This window comes from Urtica dioica, chromosome 5, assembly GCF_054948205.1.
Source record: "Urtica dioica subsp. dioica isolate 48M chromosome 5, U.dioica_male_clone48M_v1_H2, whole genome shotgun sequence".
Lineage (NCBI taxonomy): Eukaryota > Viridiplantae > Streptophyta > Magnoliopsida > Rosales > Urticaceae > Urtica > Urtica dioica.
Window position 1 is genome coordinate 5,537,160 of NC_142760.1, and position 19,167 is coordinate 5,556,326.

Sequence of the window (19,167 nt, forward strand, 5' to 3'; positions counted from 1 at the left end):
ATTTCCAAAATTAAAATTCCAAATTTTATGACCTAAGGGAGATATGAGGTTTCCCTTACCTCCGGGTATTGACGAACACCGGCGAGGTTCTCGCCCTCTGTCTCTTCCTCGAGCAATTCGGCCGGAAACTGTGAACGAACAAAACCCCCAAAAATTCGAATTTCAAATTTCAGTTCATCCTAGAAATTGTTCTTCAATTTCGGGCAAAAGATGAAGAAGAATTTCGAAATTACCTTAAATGATTGTGACCTTTCTGCCTCTTCTTCTTTTCCAAAAATCCGACCACAACCATGAAAAGAAAAGCCCCAAACTTTGATTTCGAAATACCCTCAAAATAAGGACAAACCTCCGGCGAGAATCTCTTTCTCTCGGCTGACCCACGGCGCGCGCAACCACGGAGAGCGCGAGCTCTGATCTCCTCGTTGGTCTCTTCTTCCTCCCGCCCAATGTATCTCACTCTCTATCTCATCGTTTCTCTCTTTCTCAGTCTCTGATCTCCCGCTCCCTCTCTCTCTCTCTCGGTTACTTCTTTTTCTCTCCCGATTTTCTTCTTTCTTCTTCTTCCCCGTTCTTTTCTTTTTTTCTCGTTTTTTTTTCCTGGTCTGGTGGCTACTTTGGTCGGCCAAGAGATAATCACAAATGAAGAAGATGATTCCTTAAGGTAAGTGGTAATGTTGACGTGGCATAAAATGAGTGGATGAAGATAAGGCAAGAGATAAGACCAAGAGAGCATATCTTCGAGAATTACAACTCAGCCCTTCTTTGTAAATTCTCTTCAAATAGGTCCTGAAAATTGTTACAATTATATCCTTCATCGCCTAATTATATAATTAAGTCCGTAACCGATGGCACTTTTAATTATATGTTTCAAACCGATAATTTTCTCGTTCGTTCTCGATTAATTCAAATATATTCAAGGTTTCTCGGAATTAATTCTCGTCCTTGAGAATTTATTTTCTTAAATTAAATTCCAGAATATCTCCTCGGAAAATAATTTATTATACGAAACGAACTCGAAACATCCTTTATTTTATTCCGAGATTTCTCCTTACCTTAATATATTTCAAATCCAAAAATACTGGAAATACTTCTTAGAAAATTAATTTACATAATTTTCTCGTCCTTTGATTAACTTAATTTACGACATTAAGCTTAAATTTCGAGTCGCTACAGCTCTCCCCTCCTTACAGAAATTTCGTCCCGAAATTTAAGATCTAACTGCCCACATGAAATAAGTACGGATACTTTTCCATCATATCGCTTTCCAGTTCCCAAGTCGCTTCTTCGCTTCCATGATGAGTCCACAAAACCTTCACCAACGGAATCTCATGGTTACGAAGACTCTTCATTTTTCTATCGACAACCTGGGTTGGAACTTCATCGTAAGTAACATCCTTTTGAATCGGTACATCTTCGAGTTGAACGATAGCTGTAGGATCGTTCGTTAATCCAAAAGGCATTACCATGAACTTAAAATGACCATAACAAGTCCTGAAAGCCGTCTTGGGAATATCTTCTTCACGAACCTTCAGCTGATGATACCCAGATCTCAGATCTATCTTATAAAAGAATCGAGATCCTCCCAGTTGGTCAAACAACTCGTTAATCCTGGGCAATGAGTACTTATTCTTGATCGTTACTGCATTCAGCTTTCTGTACTCGATGTACAACCTTAAACTCTTATCATGTCTCTTCGCAACAACACAGTTGCTTCCCATGATGACGTGCTATTCCAAATGTATTCCTCGCTTGTCAACTCGTCAACACATGGAAAGGAATCGAGGATAAGATCAATACATAACTCTATCTCCCGATCAGGCGGCAGACTAGTTAACTATTCTGGAAAACGTTGGGAAATTCATCCACAACAGAAATAACTAATCATGTATTAGCGTCTCCTACGTCGACTTCTGATACCGAAAGAAGTGCATAACATGAAAACTTTCTTCGTCCTCCAACGTAAGACTTGATGATACCATTCTGCATCCCCTGGTCTTGGCATTCCTAATAAGAAACTATCTCCCTAGATTCCATACGTAGCTTAACTCTTTGCCAAAGGAGATCTAGTTGAACTCTATACGTTGACAACCAATCTATGTCAGAACATTACCTTTCACGTACATAGGTTGTCCATGTATTCTCCCTATTCAACCATCATCACTAGGCCACATCCTAGAAGACTTTCCGTGTACAGCTCATCCTTGTTCATATGCTTGGCTATCTTTAGACATAAGCCCCAAAGCCATCCTCAAACCTTATGCACTTCATAAGCTTGGTTTCGATACTGAGAGTGCAAAACGCAACCAATCGTAGCCTTGTCCCTCATTGAGACGCTATCATTTTCCTTTATCAAGGTCCACCAACTTTCATCCAAAAAGCATTGTACGTAGAACAATCCCTCTATTTGTTCCTACGTCATGAGCATCGTACGTTTTCGTGAACAGTCCTTACGTTAATCTAGCACGAGCTTCATGCTTAGTTACCATGAACTCTACGCAATACTCTAGCGGAGTTCTGACTATATCCAACTGCATTATGATATTTCTGAACCCAATGATCTGCAACTCGCAGAGCCATATATCCTTAAATACATGAATGTAGAAGTCCTAAAACTTTCAAAGACATCCACTTCTAGACGTACTAGCACGTGCTTTATTCCGAACACGTGTTGTCACCTCTTGAAAAACGATTCATTACTCAGCCATACTCAAAAGGCTCGAGTGGACATAAAAATCCTTATAGCAAAGGAACATTCGAAGGACTCGCATCCGGCGATCTTCTAAAATGACTATCGATGGACTATAAGTATAAAGTAAACCGAGTATGCATTCCCTAGAGACTCATAACCTAGTGCTCTGATACCACCCTGTCACACCCCGGGAAAAGTGAGGCGTGATTAGAATATAAAAAAAAACACTAATAAACTTTACAAAACTAACCCACGGTGCATACTCAGTTGATTACTTTACAAGTCCAAAGATAAAAGAAAGAAAACGAAAAATAAAACCAACCTTCGACACTTGATAGACTATCCAGCGAAAACCTTCCAACTCTCGACCACACTTAACTCCGAGGTCTTCCTAACCCTTCTCCTTCTCACATCCTGATTATAAGAAAAATTTGAGGGAAATAGGGGTGAGCCTGAGGCTCAGTAGGTACTATAGTAATGGTTTGATTTTTAAAAAAAGATTTTCGAAAATAATACTTACTTTATAATAATAATATTCTTGTCCCGCGTAAATCACCATACACGTACAAGTATAATAATAGTCTTATACGTGTAAATCACCATACCCGCACAAGTATAACTTGCAGGAATGTAAATTGCATGAATGTAAATGACAGAAATGTAAATGACGGAATGCTGATGCTAGAAATGTAAATGCAAGAAATGCAATTGAATTTAAATGTGCATCTACGCCCATTTAAACGTCTACTATTTCCTGAGCCCCTGTCAACATAACCCGTGACAGTCCTCTGATCAGAATGGTGCACTCTCCACACCCTTATATATATACGATTGCACTCTCCGCTTCATATATATACGTTTCCGGCTCTATCAGGATATACAAAACATTTTCTTTCGCAAATACGGGATATATGTATAATATCGAAAATATTCTCAACTTCATAATCGGATATCCCGAGTTGAAGTTCCGCCACATTTTGAAAACGATTCTAGGTTTCGTGGCACGTTCACAAACATTTTCATTTCGAAAATAATATATACTTGAGGCCAAACCATAAAATCAGGAGAGAAGGGTTATAATAACCTACCTCGAGAGTAAGTGTCTATGTCGCTCTTCCACGAGACGTTCGCTCGTCTTGTGAACCCGAACGTTCACTAAAACCGAGAATCCAGACGTTCACTTACTCCGTGAACCCTCTAAACGACTTTCAGTCTTGAGTCCTATCACTGTAAATCAAACCGATCCTGAATCAGAATCCTATGAGTAGTCCACAATACTCAAACTCAAACGTACGATTTAATAATCGTAGAACCCAAAGACATATCCAATTATAAGGAAACCAAGTCCTCGGAACAAAGCCTCAAACGATACGAGAACGTGTAAACTCGAACGAGAAACTACGATAAATCTCAAAACCGAGAAATAATTCTAATAAGCAAGTTCGTTCTCCTTTGAACGAATCTAATCTCATTTCTATAACGAAAACCGAGAAATCAAACATCAAACTAATGTCGAGTTTTAATCCAAAAACTCATAAACAAGTCTCAAATACATTTCTGCTTAATTTCTTGAAATCCAACAAAACCCGTTCAACAACAATTCGGGAATTAATATCGTCGTACAACATAACCAACTTTTGAATTATTACGTATCTGAGTTCAACGAGTGTAAATTCTGAGTTCTCACAGTAATTCTCAAATTCTCACTTAGCTCAAAAATTAAATCCAAATACAACCCAAAGAAATTTCCAGACATCTCGATAATAAACTCGACCCGGAACATATAAATTAGTCATTTACTTATAATCTCCATATCACAACGAGTCCAATGCTTCCGCGTAGAAGCATCAACTCCGAACCTGTGACACGAGATAATCCATTAATTCAGAATCACTAACATTTGTCCAATACCTCGATGAAACACTCAACCCCTAAAATTTTTGAAACTCAAACTCAAAAATTAGAAACCTAACCATCCAGAAGTTTGAAACCAACACGCAGCAAAACCTAACATCGATCGGACCACTCGCACCCAAATTTCCAAAATTAAAATTCCAAATTTTATGACCTAAGGGAGATATGAGGTTTCCCTTACCTCCGGGTATTGACGAACACCGGCGAGGTTCTCGCCCTCTGTCTCTTCCTCGAGCAATTCGGCCGGAAACTGTGAACGAACAAAACCCCCAAAAATTCGAATTTCAAATTTCAGTTCATCCTAGAAATTGTTCTTCAATTTCGGGCAAAAGATGAAGAAGAATTTCGAAATTACCTTAAATGATTGTGACCTTTCTGCCTCTTCTTCTTTTCCAAAAATCCGACCACAACCATGAAAAGAAAAGCCCCAAACTTTGATTTCGAAATACCCTCAAAATAAGGACAAACCTCCGGCGAGAATCTCTTTCTCTCGGCTGACCCACGGCGCGCGCAACCACGGAGAGCGCGAGCTCTGATCTCCTCGTTGGTCTCTTCTTCCTCCCGCCCAATGTATCTCACTCTCTATCTCATCGTTTCTCTCTTTCTCAGTCTCTGATCTCCCGCTCCCTCTCTCTCTCTCGGTTACTTCTTTTTCTCTCCCGATTTTCTTCTTTCTTCTTCTTCCCCGTTCTTTTCTTTTTTTCTCGTTTTTTTTTCCTGGTCTGGTGGCTACTTTGGTCGGCCAAGAGATAATCACAAATGAAGAAGATGATTCCTTAAGGTAAGTGGTAATGTTGACGTGGCATAAAATGAGTGGATGAAGATAAGGCAAGAGATAAGACCAAGAGAGCATATCTTCGAGAATTACAACTCAGCCCTTCTTTGTAAATTCTCTTCAAATAGGTCCTGAAAATTGTTACAATTATATCCTTCATCGCCTAATTATATAATTAAGTCCGTAACCGATGGCACTTTTAATTATATGTTTCAAACCGATAATTTTCTCGTTCGTTCTCGATTAATTCAAATATATTCAAGGTTTCTCGGAATTAATTCTCGTCCTTGAGAATTTATTTTCTTAAATTAAATTCCAGAATATCTCCTCGGAAAATAATTTATTATACGAAACGAACTCGAAACATCCTTTATTTTATTCCGAGATTTCTCCTTACCTTAATATATTTCAAATCCAAAAATACTGGAAATACTTCTTAGAAAATTAATTTACATAATTTTCTCGTCCTTTGATTAACTTAATTTACGACATTAAGCTTAAATTTCGAGTCGCTACAGCTCTCCCCTCCTTACAGAAATTTCGTCCCGAAATTTAAGATCTAACTGCCCACATGAAATAAGTACGGATACTTTTCCATCATATCGCTTTCCAGTTCCCAAGTCGCTTCTTCGCTTCCATGATGAGTCCACAAAACCTTCACCAACGGAATCTCATGGTTACGAAGACTCTTCATTTTTCTATCGACAACCTGGGTTGGAACTTCATCGTAAGTAACATCCTTTTGAATCGGTACATCTTCGAGTTGAACGATAGCTGTAGGATCGTTCGTTAATCCAAAAGGCATTACCATGAACTTAAAATGACCATAACAAGTCCTGAAAGCCGTCTTGGGAATATCTTCTTCACGAACCTTCAGCTGATGATACCCAGATCTCAGATCTATCTTATAAAAGAATCGAGATCCTCCCAGTTGGTCAAACAACTCGTTAATCCTGGGCAATGAGTACTTATTCTTGATCGTTACTGCATTCAGCTTTCTGTACTCGATGTACAACCTTAAACTCTTATCATGTCTCTTCGCAACAACACAGTTGCTTCCCATGATGACGTGCTATTCCAAATGTATTCCTCGCTTGTCAACTCGTCAACACATGGAAAGGAATCGAGGATAAGATCAATACATAACTCTATCTCCCGATCAGGCGGCAGACTAGTTAACTATTCTGGAAAACGTTGGGAAATTCATCCACAACAGAAATAACTAATCATGTATTAGCGTCTCCTACGTCGACTTCTGATACCGAAAGAAGTGCATAACATGAAAACTTTCTTCGTCCTCCAACGTAAGACTTGATGATACCATTCTGCATCCCCTGGTCTTGGCATTCCTAATAAGAAACTATCTCCCTAGATTCCATACGTAGCTTAACTCTTTGCCAAAGGAGATCTAGTTGAACTCTATACGTTGACAACCAATCTATGTCAGAACATTACCTTTCACGTACATAGGTTGTCCATGTATTCTCCCTATTCAACCATCATCACTAGGCCACATCCTAGAAGACTTTCCGTGTACAGCTCATCCTTGTTCATATGCTTGGCTATCTTTAGACATAAGCCCCAAAGCCATCCTCAAACCTTATGCACTTCATAAGCTTGGTTTCGATACTGAGAGTGCAAAACGCAACCAATCGTAGCCTTGTCCCTCATTGAGACGCTATCATTTTCCTTTATCAAGGTCCACCAACTTTCATCCAAAAAGCATTGTACGTAGAACAATCCCTCTATTTGTTCCTACGTCATGAGCATCGTACGTTTTCGTGAACAGTCCTTACGTTAATCTAGCACGAGCTTCATGCTTAGTTACCATGAACTCTACGCAATACTCTAGCGGAGTTCTGACTATATCCAACTGCATTATGATATTTCTGAACCCAATGATCTGCAACTCGCAGAGCCATATATCCTTAAATACATGAATGTAGAAGTCCTAAAACTTTCAAAGACATCCACTTCTAGACGTACTAGCACGTGCTTTATTCCGAACACGTGTTGTCACCTCTTGAAAAACGATTCATTACTCAGCCATACTCAAAAGGCTCGAGTGGACATAAAAATCCTTATAGCAAAGGAACATTCGAAGGACTCGCATCCGGCGATCTTCTAAAATGACTATCGATGGACTATAAGTATAAAGTAAACCGAGTATGCATTCCCTAGAGACTCATAACCTAGTGCTCTGATACCACCCTGTCACACCCCGGGAAAAGTGAGGCGTGATTAGAATATAAAAAAAAACACTAATAAACTTTACAAAACTAACCCACGGTGCATACTCAGTTGATTACTTTACAAGTCCAAAGATAAAAGAAAGAAAACGAAAAATAAAACCAACCTTCGACACTTGATAGACTATCCAGCGAAAACCTTCCAACTCTCGACCACACTTAACTCCGAGGTCTTCCTAACCCTTCTCCTTCTCACATCCTGATTATAAGAAAAATTTGAGGGAAATAGGGGTGAGCCTGAGGCTCAGTAGGTACTATAGTAATGGTTTGATTTTTAAAAAAAGATTTTCGAAAATAATACTTACTTTATAATAATAATATTCTTGTCCCGCGTAAATCACCATACACGTACAAGTATAATAATAGTCTTATACGTGTAAATCACCATACCCGCACAAGTATAACTTGCAGGAATGTAAATTGCATGAATGTAAATGACAGAAATGTAAATGACGGAATGCTGATGCTAGAAATGTAAATGCAAGAAATGCAATTGAATTTAAATGTGCATCTACGCCCATTTAAACGTCTACTATTTCCTGAGCCCCTGTCAACATAACCCGTGACAGTCCTCTGATCAGAATGGTGCACTCTCCACACCCTTATATATATACGATTGCACTCTCCGCTTCATATATATACGTTTCCGGCTCTATCAGGATATACAAAACATTTTCTTTCGCAAATACGGGATATATGTATAATATCGAAAATATTCTCAACTTCATAATCGGATATCCCGAGTTGAAGTTCCGCCACATTTTGAAAACGATTCTAGGTTTCGTGGCACGTTCACAAACATTTTCATTTCGAAAATAATATATACTTGAGGCCAAACCATAAAATCAGGAGAGAAGGGTTATAATAACCTACCTCGAGAGTAAGCGTCTATGTCGCTCTTCCACGAGACGTTCGCTCGTCTTGTGAACCCGAACGTTCACTAAAACCGAGAATCCAGACGTTCACTTACTCCGTGAACCCTCTAAACGACTTTCAGTCTTGAGTCCTATCACTGTAAATCAAACCGATCCTGAATCAGAATCCTATGAGTAGTCCACAATACTCAAACTCAAACGTACGATTTAATAATCGTAGAACCCAAAGACATATCCAATTATAAGGAAACCAAGTCCTCGGAACAAAGCCTCAAACGATACGAGAACGTGTAAACTCGAACGAGAAACTACGATAAATCTCAAAACCGAGAAATAATTCTAATAAGCAAGTTCGTTCTCCTTTGAACGAATCTAATCTCATTTCTATAACGAAAACCGAGAAATCAAACATCAAACTAATGTCGAGTTTTAATCCAAAAACTCATAAACAAGTCTCAAATACATTTCTGCTTAATTTCTTGAAATCCAACAAAACCCGTTCAACAACAATTCGGGAATTAATATCGTCGTACAACATAACCAACTTTTGAATTATTACGTATCTGAGTTCAACGAGTGTAAATTCTGAGTTCTCACAGTAATTCTCAAATTCTCACTTAGCTCAAAAATTAAATCCAAATACAACCCAAAGAAATTTCCAGACATCTCGATAATAAACTCGACCCGGAACATATAAATTAGTCATTTACTTATAATCTCCATATCACAACGAGTCCAATGCTTCCGCGTAGAAGCATCAACTCCGAACCTGTGACACGAGATAATCCATTAATTCAGAATCACTAACATTTGTCCAATACCTCGATGAAACACTCAACCCCTAAAATTTTTGAAACTCAAACTCAAAAATTAGAAACCTAACCATCCAGAAGTTTGAAACCAACACGCAGCAAAACCTTATATCGATCGGACCACTCGCACCCAAATTTCCGAAATTAAAATTCCAAATTTTATGACCTAAGGGAGATATGAGGTTTCCCTTACCTCCGGGTATTGACGAACACCGGCGAGGTTCTCGCCCTCTGTCTCTTCCTCGAGCAATTCGGCCGAAAACTGTGAACGAACAAAACCCCCAAAAATTCGAATTTCAAATTTCAGTTCATCCTAGAAATTGTTCTTCAATTTCGGGCAAAAGATGAAGAAGAATTTCGAAATGACCTTAAATGATTGTGACCTTTCTGCCTCTTCTTCTTTTCCAAAAATCCGACCACAACCATGAAAAGAAAAGCCCCAAACTTTGATTTCGAAATACCCTCAAAATAAGGACAAACCTCCGGCGAGAATCTCTTTCTCTCGGCTGACCCACGGCGCGCGCAACCACGGAGAGCGCGAGCTCTGATCTTCTCGCTGGTCTCTTCTTCCTCCCGCCCAATGTATCTCACTCTCTATCTCATCGTTTCTTTCTTTCTCAGTCTCTGATCTCCCGCTCCCTCTCTCTCTCTCTCGGTTACTTCTTTTTCTCTCCCGATTTTCTTCTTTCTTCTTCTTCCCCGTTCTTTTCTTTTTTTCTCGTTTTTTTTCCTGGTCTGGTGGCTACTTTGGTCGGCCAAGAGATAATCACAAATGAAGAAGATGATTCCTTAAGGTAAGTGGTAATGTTGACGTGGCATAAAATGAGTGGATGAAGATAAGGCAAGAGATAAGACCAAGAGAGCATATCTTCGAGAATTACAACTCAGCCCTTCTTTGTAAATTCTCTTCAAATAGGTCCTGAAAATTGTTACAATTATATCCTTCATCGCCTAATTATATAATTAAGTCCGTAACCGATGGCACTTTTAATTATATGTTTCAAACCGATAATTTTCTCGTTCGTTCTCGATTAATTCAAATATATTCAAGGTTTCTCGGAATTAATTCTCGTCCTTGAGAATTTATTTTCTTAAATTAAATTCCGGAATATCTCCTCGGAAAATAATTTATTATACGAAACGAACTCGAAAAATCCTTTATTTTATTCCGAGATTTCTCCTTACCTTAATATATTTCAAATCCAAAAATACTGGAAATACTTCTTAGAAAATTAATTTACATAATTTTCTCGTCCTTTGATTAACTTAATTTACGACATTAAGCTTAAATTTCGAGTCGCTACAGGATTCAATAACGAGAAAAAGAACAACAGCCTCGGATTCCGATGCATTAAATCATTCCCATTAAACTGCAAAAAAAATTTCGTCCAAAATAGCTCAAACGGCTATATTTAAACGGCAAAAAAAGGCTCTTTTTTCGGCCAGAATTTAAAGATCCAACGGCCAGAATTTAAAAAAAAAATTCAAATGGGCGGGACTAACAGGACCACCGCGTCTCGTTAGCCAAATTAACGGGAGTCTCGTCCCGTTAATTTCACTAACGGTAGCAGGGATTCCGTCCCGTCTTGCTACCGTTAGGCCACGTTTAGTTACAAGCATATGCTAACAGGCTCAACGACTCATTGTTTATTTGATTTCTATATTAACGCTTCTTTCTCTACTCCCACTTATCCATGTGGGACTCATTAGTTTTATTCAACGATCGAAATACCGTTATCGTTACCGTTTCAAGACTCGGATTTTACTGTTATATGAAGATAAGTCAGGGAAATATTGTAAAATTCAAAAAAAGAAAGGAAAACTGTACCGTTGAGAATACTGTTACCGTAGAAGAACACCATTAAATACTGTACTTCTTGAGAGGAATGTAATAAATAAATATTTAAAAAAAAATCATACATAACCTAAGATAAAAAAAAAAAAAAGGAAAAGGTCTACAATAATAGTTCAACAAAAATTCAACACAAACATAATGATATAGTTCAATACAAAGTACAAAGTACAAAGTACAAAATCAAAATAATGATAATATTCATGTTAAAAATCAACTAATTCTATATAAAATTTCATATTCTACAAATAATTTAACAAACAAAACAAAAAACACATTCAAATCTAAACCCTATTTTCTGATGTAACAAAAAAATTGAAAAAAAAAAAAATTGGATACAAACTCTAATTAAACACAATAATGAAGTTAGAAACTAAGAATTTGAACTAAATCATCAAAAACTAACGACAAATTTCGTGAAGAACACTAAATTGCCGGTATTTGAGAATTGTCGGTATTTGACCACTTACCGATAAGTTTTCGTCGGAATGCGTTAGAATTTTCCTAAGATAACCGGAAATTGGAAGGATTCTCCGGAAAACACCGAAAATCGGAACGGTTTCCTCGTAATCCAATAAAAATTTCGGTTTTGTACATACTGGTACCGGGATTCTAAAAAATACGGTTTTCAGCCCGATTTTCGATCGGAATCCGTGGAATTTCAAGCATTAGTTTTATCATATATATATATATATATATATATATATATATATATATATATATATATATATATATACATACAAGTTTTTGCTTATCGTGTCTTCCACGTGGAGGAGGAAATGCTAGTCAATTTTTATATAAAATTTCCAATTTAACGTGGAAATAATTATCTCAGTCTATTATATATATTACAAGCATTATGCCGTGTTGGTGCGTAATGATTAATGTATTTTAGTTTGGAAGAAGAAATATATAGAGACACGTCTAAAATATTTAAGCTTAAAAAAATATTTATAATTTTTTGAAGACATTTGTATTATTCTGATAAAAAAAATTATACGAATAAACAAGTACTACTTGTGTTTAGAGAATTACATTTGATTTCTTTTGTTTATCCTTCTATTTTCATCCTATAGAATTAAGAAATATAAAGAGTTTGAAATTTAATTATTATTTTTAAAAGGCCCAATAAGCGGTTGCCACTTGCTGACTTTATGCCAACCTAACACAAGTATATTATACCAACAGCATCGAAGGTATACATACACACATGCTACTGCTAAAACACTATCGAATCCTAACGCAATTTGTATATATTTTATAAATGTAAATTAAAATTTTGGAAATGTAAATTGTGATTAATACTATGAAAAAAATCTCGTAATAATTTGATTATATAATTTAATTTTCTCCGTGCTTTTTAATCATGTAGGAGTCATTGAATAGAATCATGTGACATTTTGTTAGCAAATTCGTATAGTCTATATTTAATTCTTTTATTTTCGCAATATATCATACAACAATTATATTTATAAATTATGTTATATAATAATTATCGCTTGTGGGAACGTTTGGGGCTCAGAGCCGTTAGAGGCTCTGCCTTCAGAGTCATTTGTGGCTTAGCCTCCAGAACCGTTTTGCGGATCAGCTTACAGAGTCATTTGTGACTCAGCCTCCTAAGCAGTTTTGCAGCTCAACTTTCAGAGTCGCTTGCTTGTCGTTTTTTATTAGGAGTGTTATTTTTAACTTGTGAAAAATAACGACATAACAGTAAGTACTACATAAATCATTCTTTGAACCTTAAATTGCTTTGGTTGAATACTAATAAACTAGTTATACTCAAAAACTAGTTAAGCGGCTTAAGCCAGCCAGCTACTGAAAAGGGATTATTGATGGGAAATCATATGCTGATGAATGTTGCATTATTTTTAGACTACGAAGTCTATAAGAAGCAAAAGTCAAAACCTCTCTCAATTTACATATAAAAAGAAAGAAGAAAAAATGGATGAGACTCCATCGAATTGGAGAGTTATTAATGCCGACGATTAAGGGTGTACGAAGCTTGGCATGTGGCTCCGTTGATTGAGGCTAGTAGGTAAAAATTTAAAAATAAAAAATAAAAATAAAGTAAATGTTGTAACCATATTAAAAAAAAATAATAAAAAAAAAAGCACAGCCCAATCATCACTCTGACTTTCAAGTTTCAAGTAAAAATAACACTTTATCATCATCATCATCATCTTATCTTTGCCGAAAAGAAAAATGAATGATACGATATGAATCCTTGTTTACATTAACTACCAGGTGTTTGTGATTATATTATATAACTGAACTCCCAAGTCCCAAAAGGTGGAATATTCAATTGCGAACGTAATGATAGTTCATATTCTGTGCCACCTATTTAATTAATTTTCAAAAGTATCACAAATAGTTGATAGTTTCAATATTAGTGTTTGGTTTTTTATTATTAGACTAGACATATTATTGGTATATACACAATCTAGGCAACCAATTTGTTAGTTATAGAGGATAATTTTCTGCTTTGCCAAGTATAACTTCTAATATACTCGCAATTACTAATAAACATATAATTGAAAATATTTAAAGTACTTAAATCAACATCAATAATGTTCACATAAAACCTTACATATAAAAAGCTTACATTTTCAAGGGAAAAAATAGTCATGTAGCATGCCGTATCTGTTAGGAAATTATGTAACTACCACAAAATACACACATAAATATCTCACTGTTTCAAGTAATTCTTGGAAAACTTAGCGAGCTAAACATTTGGACGAAAATACGTTTAAAATTATACTTAATAACTAATGCGTAGCATTTGGACGAAAAATGCGTTTAAATTTATACATAATAACTAATACATAAACTTTGTTTTCGCAAATATAATCTCCATTCTATTGTCACCGCTGAGTGCAAAATAAAATGTTTTTTTTAAGACAGTAAATAATGATAGTTATTGCGTGGTTAGCGTTCATTACTTCGATTTAGCATTAATATTAGTGTTAGTTATTTGATTTAATTTAAGAAATAAAATCTAAGGTATGTGCAATGATTAAAATCTCGCATCTCGCGGTCGTACCGCACTTTTAATTTTGGGGGTATCTCGTCTCGTACCATAATATTCCGTGATATTTGATCGAGATATTTCGTACCGTGTGGTAAACCGCATTCCGCGAGATATACCGCCAAAAAGGGTATTCCGCAGGGTATTTAAACAACTTTTTTATTAGGATGTTAATTTAGGATACACAAAAAATTAAATTTTAAAATAAAGTTTTTAACATTTCACACATAGAATTATAAATAGAGTACAAATCAATAAAGTCATCTGGTGGTTTTGGACCGAAGATACGCTCCAAAACTATTTTTGGACTTCTTCTTATCGGATATGGCAAAAAGACACTCTCTCATCTCATCCCTTGCTTCTGGAGGACACTTCTTCGATTATCTGTAGCAGCAAGGTGATTCTTCCCCCTAGTAACACCTCCGACTTTCATCTCATGGCCACAAAAGTTGCACACAAAAGCGTTCGTCTTTCCCTCAATGGACGTACAATATTTTCGGGCTGGATCCGAACTCATTGTTCAAGTAGTAAATCTAAAGTAACAAAATATGTCAACATTAACAATAATGAACAACGTAACAATAACGAATAATCAATAATTAGATCAAACAAGCAATCAATAATCAAGAAATTAATTACATTTAGATCAAATTATTTAAAAATTACATCTAATAAAGAATTAAATTCGGATTAAAAAACACATTTCAAATCAACAACATCAACATTAACAATAACATGTAATTATTCAAATATTAACAATAACGAATAATTGAGAATTAGATCAAACAAGTAATCAATAATCAAGAAATTAATTACATTTAGATCAAATTACATCTAAATCAACAAAATAAGTATTTAAATTCCGATTATAAAAAAAAACCTCATTTCAAAACAACAACATCTAATTATTCAAATAACTACCTAAATTCGGATTATAAAAAATCCATATCAAATCAAGTGAACAAATACTCAAAAATCAAAATCTATGTCTTCTTCTTCGTACATCAAAATTTCATTAACAACCATTCAAAAATCAACATTTAAAGTCTAAACCGGGCAGAAAATCCATTAAAAAATCATACATGAACACTTACCTCGCGGAAATGACGGAAAACGGCGAGATTTGAGCAGAAATGAGCATCCGGCAGACGGAAAATGAAGATCCCGCGTGAGATCGGGGGAGATTGGAGCAGATCTGGGAGTGGGTCCCGCAAGAAACGCATGAGCTATTTTCGTCTTATCTTGCGAAAAGAACGCGGAAATGGGTGAGAAGAACACAACCGAATCCTTTTGATGAACGAGAAATGAGAGAAAAGCCCGCGCGAGAAATAGAGCGATATTTCGCGAGATTTAATACGCTTCGCGAGATATTAACGTACCTCTCTTGCGCTTCTTAAAAATGCGAGATACTCCTATCTCCCGCGAGATTTTAGTCTCTGGGTATGTGGGAGGGAATTAAATGAGTCATGTTGACCTTGTAAATAAATTTAAGGGCGCTCTAGCTTATTAGCCTTTTTAAAACTTGAAATTGTGAAATAGCCAACGTTTTAATAATATTTGGTAATTAGCCAATCTTTGATGCAATAAGACATAATTACCCTTATTTTTTTCCCTAATTCTTTACCAAAAAATAATTAAATGAAAATAATTTATCTATATCTAAATACTCTCTCTCTCTCTCTCTCTCTCTTTGTTACATTTTTATCCATAACAGAGGTTAAAAAAAATAGCATCTCGCAGTTAATAGTCGATAATAATTGTTAATAGGTTTCTACCAGAAACCTATTAACAGTTATTACCGACTATTAGTTAAAGCAGAAACCTATTAACAGTAATTAACGATTATTAACTGCGGTTTTTATGTTTTTGACATTTGTCAATGGCTAAAAAAAATGTGATGAGAGAGAGAAAAAGAGACAGAGAGAGACAGAGAGAGACAGAGAGTGAACATAAAAAATAGAGAGAGAGAGATAGAGAGATAACTGAGATCCTAATAATTAGGGATTTTGAATAATAAATTAGATTTTATTAATTTCGAAAATAAATTATATTAACTAATTAATAAGGGTAAAAATGGTATAAACAATGTGTCACATAAGCAGAATGACTATAAATCAAAAAAATTTAAAATGTATGACAGAATGAAATTCTTAGGTTTGAATTGGCTTAATCAGTAACAAAACTCTAAATTTAAGTGATCATTTACCAAAAACTTATTAAACGTTGATTAAATGATAAATTCCAACGTTTCATATAGTTATATATGTCTACTGGACCACTTAAATGATTTGAAACTTATCAAGTAGACATCTTTACATCACATTGTCCCGTAGCATATCGTACATACACCAAAATCACCATTGAAAATGGAAATTAATTATTTTTTATAGAAATAGCATAACAAGATTATCACAAAACTAAGAAGGAATTAAAATGCACTCAACAAAATTAAAACCAAATGCCTTTGCACTAATGGCAAATTTGAGAAAGGACAGTGAAAAAAAAAAATCTATCTCACTCCATTGGAATGCCATAAAAAAAAAAATTAAAAAAAAAAGTGGCGAATAAAGTATTGAGAGCCATTGCAATACTCCATTGACAAAAACAAAAAACAAAGATTAATATATGTGCGTATTTATATATTACATGTATAAATATAAATATTCTCCACCCTCCCCGCCTCCCCAAAATTCTCCCCTCAATTACTCGAAAAACAAAATCGATTTAAATTACTCCAATAAAATAATCCGAGCCACCCAAATTATAATAAAATCTGTAGTAGATGAAAGAGGTAATAATTTATCCTTAGAAATTTTTTTGTCGTCGCAGAGAAACAGAATGTGGCAATCATTATCGAACATGGGTGCCACCCAACTCTCTTGACTCTTTATCCAACAAGACGCTTTCAACTCCACCACTCAAAAAAAAAAAAAAAAAAAAAAAAAAAAACTCATATATTATAAACTCACTCACACATCTCCAACACCAAAACCCAAACCCCCTTAAAAAAATGAGAGCCATCTTGGTGACACTCCTCGTCCTCCTATTGGCCGCCGCGGCCACGGAGGCGGGGTACGGGAAAGTGCCACGTCTCTCATCGGCGGTGACGGCGAGCCAGTTCTTGTCCCCGCACAACAAGGTCCGCGCGGCGCTGCGGATGAGACCCCTGGCGTGGGACAAGAAGCTGGAGAAGTACGCGAAATGGTGGGCCGGGCAAAGGAGAAATGACTGCGCGTTGAGGCACTCGAACGGGCCGTACGGCGAGAACATCTTTTGGGGCAGCGGCGGCGCCGGCGGGTGGACGGCGGCGCAGGCGGTGGCGGCGTGGGTCGGAGAGCGGCGGTGGTACAAGTACGGCTCCAACGCCTGCGATGGCGGGCAGGTGTGCGGGCACTACACGCAAGTCGTGTGGCGCGAGACTCGAAAGATCGGATGCGCCACCGTGACGTGCTCCGGCGGGAGGGGAGTCTTCATCACTTGTAACTATGACCCGCCCGGGAACTATATCGGAGAGAGGCCTTACTAATTATTATTATTATTATTAGTCTAGAAGTTGATCTGGCTTTGATTGTAATGGTTTTTGAGTTTAATTTAGGCTCATATATCTCTCTCTTTCAACTTCTTGAGTTATAATATTTATTTATATTTTTTTCTTTTTGTTTATATATGTAAACGAACGACCATGATCTGCTTGGTGTGGTTGGGGCCAAATTGCATCATGCACTTTTGGTTCATAAGATATGCAAGAAATTTATGCAATAAGCGAATGTCTATTCTCCCTTTTGTTATCAAATGTCAAGTGTGTTCCACTTTAGGTATACATAGTAACAATGTGATAAGTAAATATTTGTATGAAATAACTAAACTAATAAATATAAAATCATTGATGTGTGCAAGGTAATAAATTGTTCATTGACCTCGCAACTTCTTCGTTCCACAATCCTTCGTCTTCCCTCGCTGTACGCAGACGCGAAACTAATTATGGTTGGCCTCAAATTGTGGCTATTGTGAGGATAATGCCATGGTGGTAATGTGAAGGTGTCTTGAGTCAGAACGCCTTGTAAAATTGTAATAGATAGGAGCTAGGAATGGCAACGGGTACGGGTTTTAGCGGGTACACCATTACCATATCCGTACCCGCCAAAAAAAATATCCGTTAGCCCGTACCCGTTAACCCGTCTATTTAAACGGAGCGGGTAACGGGTATACCCGTCGGGTGACGGGTGACAAAAGTATGCATCCGTTAACCCGTTTTTTTTTTTTTTTTTAAATTGTAGTCCACAACACAAAAAAGAACACAAGCTTGTAGTCACTACTACACAGGTTCTAAAAAAAAAAAAAGCATTCCACAGGGTCTAAAAAGAAGACAAACATGTTACCAAATAGTTGTTGTATCCAGTAGCCACACACAGTTACCCCTTAATATATTAAGAACACCAAGTTGTTGTAGTTACCAAGGACTAAAATCTCGCGCGAGATGGGGGTATCTCGCGCGAGATCTCGTGTTTTGGAAGAGTGCGAGAGAGGTACGTATCGTGTGTTAAATCTCACGATATCTCGCGCCATTTTACGCGTTCCATTTCTCCCCATTTTTCATTTGTGTAAAAGTTTAATTTGTTTGTTTATCCCTCATTTCCGCAAGAGAAGAAGGAAAGTTGTTGCGTTTCTCGCGCGACCGACGACCAAATTTGCGTCGATCTCCCTGGATCTCGCACGAGAGCTTCATTTCTCGTCTGGTGGATGCTTATTTTTGCTCAAATCTCGCCGCGTACCGCCGATTCCGCGAGGTAAGCTTCCAAATCTTATTTTTATTTTTATTTTTGTTGATTTTTGAATGAATTTTTGAAAGGTTGTTAATGAAGTTATGGTGTACGAAGAAGAAGACATAGATTTTGATTTTTGAGTATTTGTTCACTTGATTTGATATGGATTTATTGTAATCCGAATTTAGGTAGTAATTTGAATAATCAGATGTT

At 36.5% G+C, this 19,167-nt stretch overlaps 1 protein-coding gene and 2 long non-coding RNA genes across 5 annotated transcripts; 1 reads left to right on the forward strand and 2 right to left on the reverse strand.

Moving 5' to 3' along the window:
* Positions 1 to 2,895: 2,895 nt before the first annotated feature.
* On the reverse strand, positions 2,896 to 4,853 carry LOC149394981 (uncharacterized). Its single transcript, XR_016297176.1, has 3 exons — positions 4,785 to 4,853; positions 3,778 to 3,910; positions 2,896 to 3,103 (listed from the first exon to the last, which is right to left on the reverse strand). It is a non-coding gene; the product is annotated as an uncharacterized LOC149394981 (long non-coding RNA).
* Positions 4,854 to 7,618: 2,765 nt separating this feature from the next.
* On the reverse strand, positions 7,619 to 9,566 carry LOC149394982 (uncharacterized). Of its 3 annotated transcripts, XR_016297168.1 has the most exons (4): positions 9,508 to 9,566; positions 9,213 to 9,271; positions 8,501 to 8,633; positions 7,619 to 7,826 (listed from the first exon to the last, which is right to left on the reverse strand). It is a non-coding gene; the product is annotated as an uncharacterized LOC149394982 (long non-coding RNA). The 3 variants fall into 3 exon arrangements; XR_016297166.1 differs by having other exon boundaries at positions 7,619 to 8,633; XR_016297167.1 differs by lacking the exon at positions 9,508 to 9,566 and adding an exon at positions 9,386 to 9,420 and having other exon boundaries at positions 7,619 to 8,633.
* Positions 9,567 to 17,129: 7,563 nt separating this feature from the next.
* LOC149394983 (pathogenesis-related protein PR-1-like) lies at positions 17,130 to 17,964 on the forward strand. The gene has a single exon (XM_089616008.1). The coding sequence runs from the start codon at positions 17,202 to 17,204 to the stop codon at positions 17,715 to 17,717; it is 516 nt and encodes a 171-aa protein (XP_089472134.1). The 5' UTR covers positions 17,130 to 17,201; the 3' UTR covers positions 17,718 to 17,964.
* The last annotated feature ends 1,203 nt before the right edge of the window (positions 17,965 to 19,167 follow it).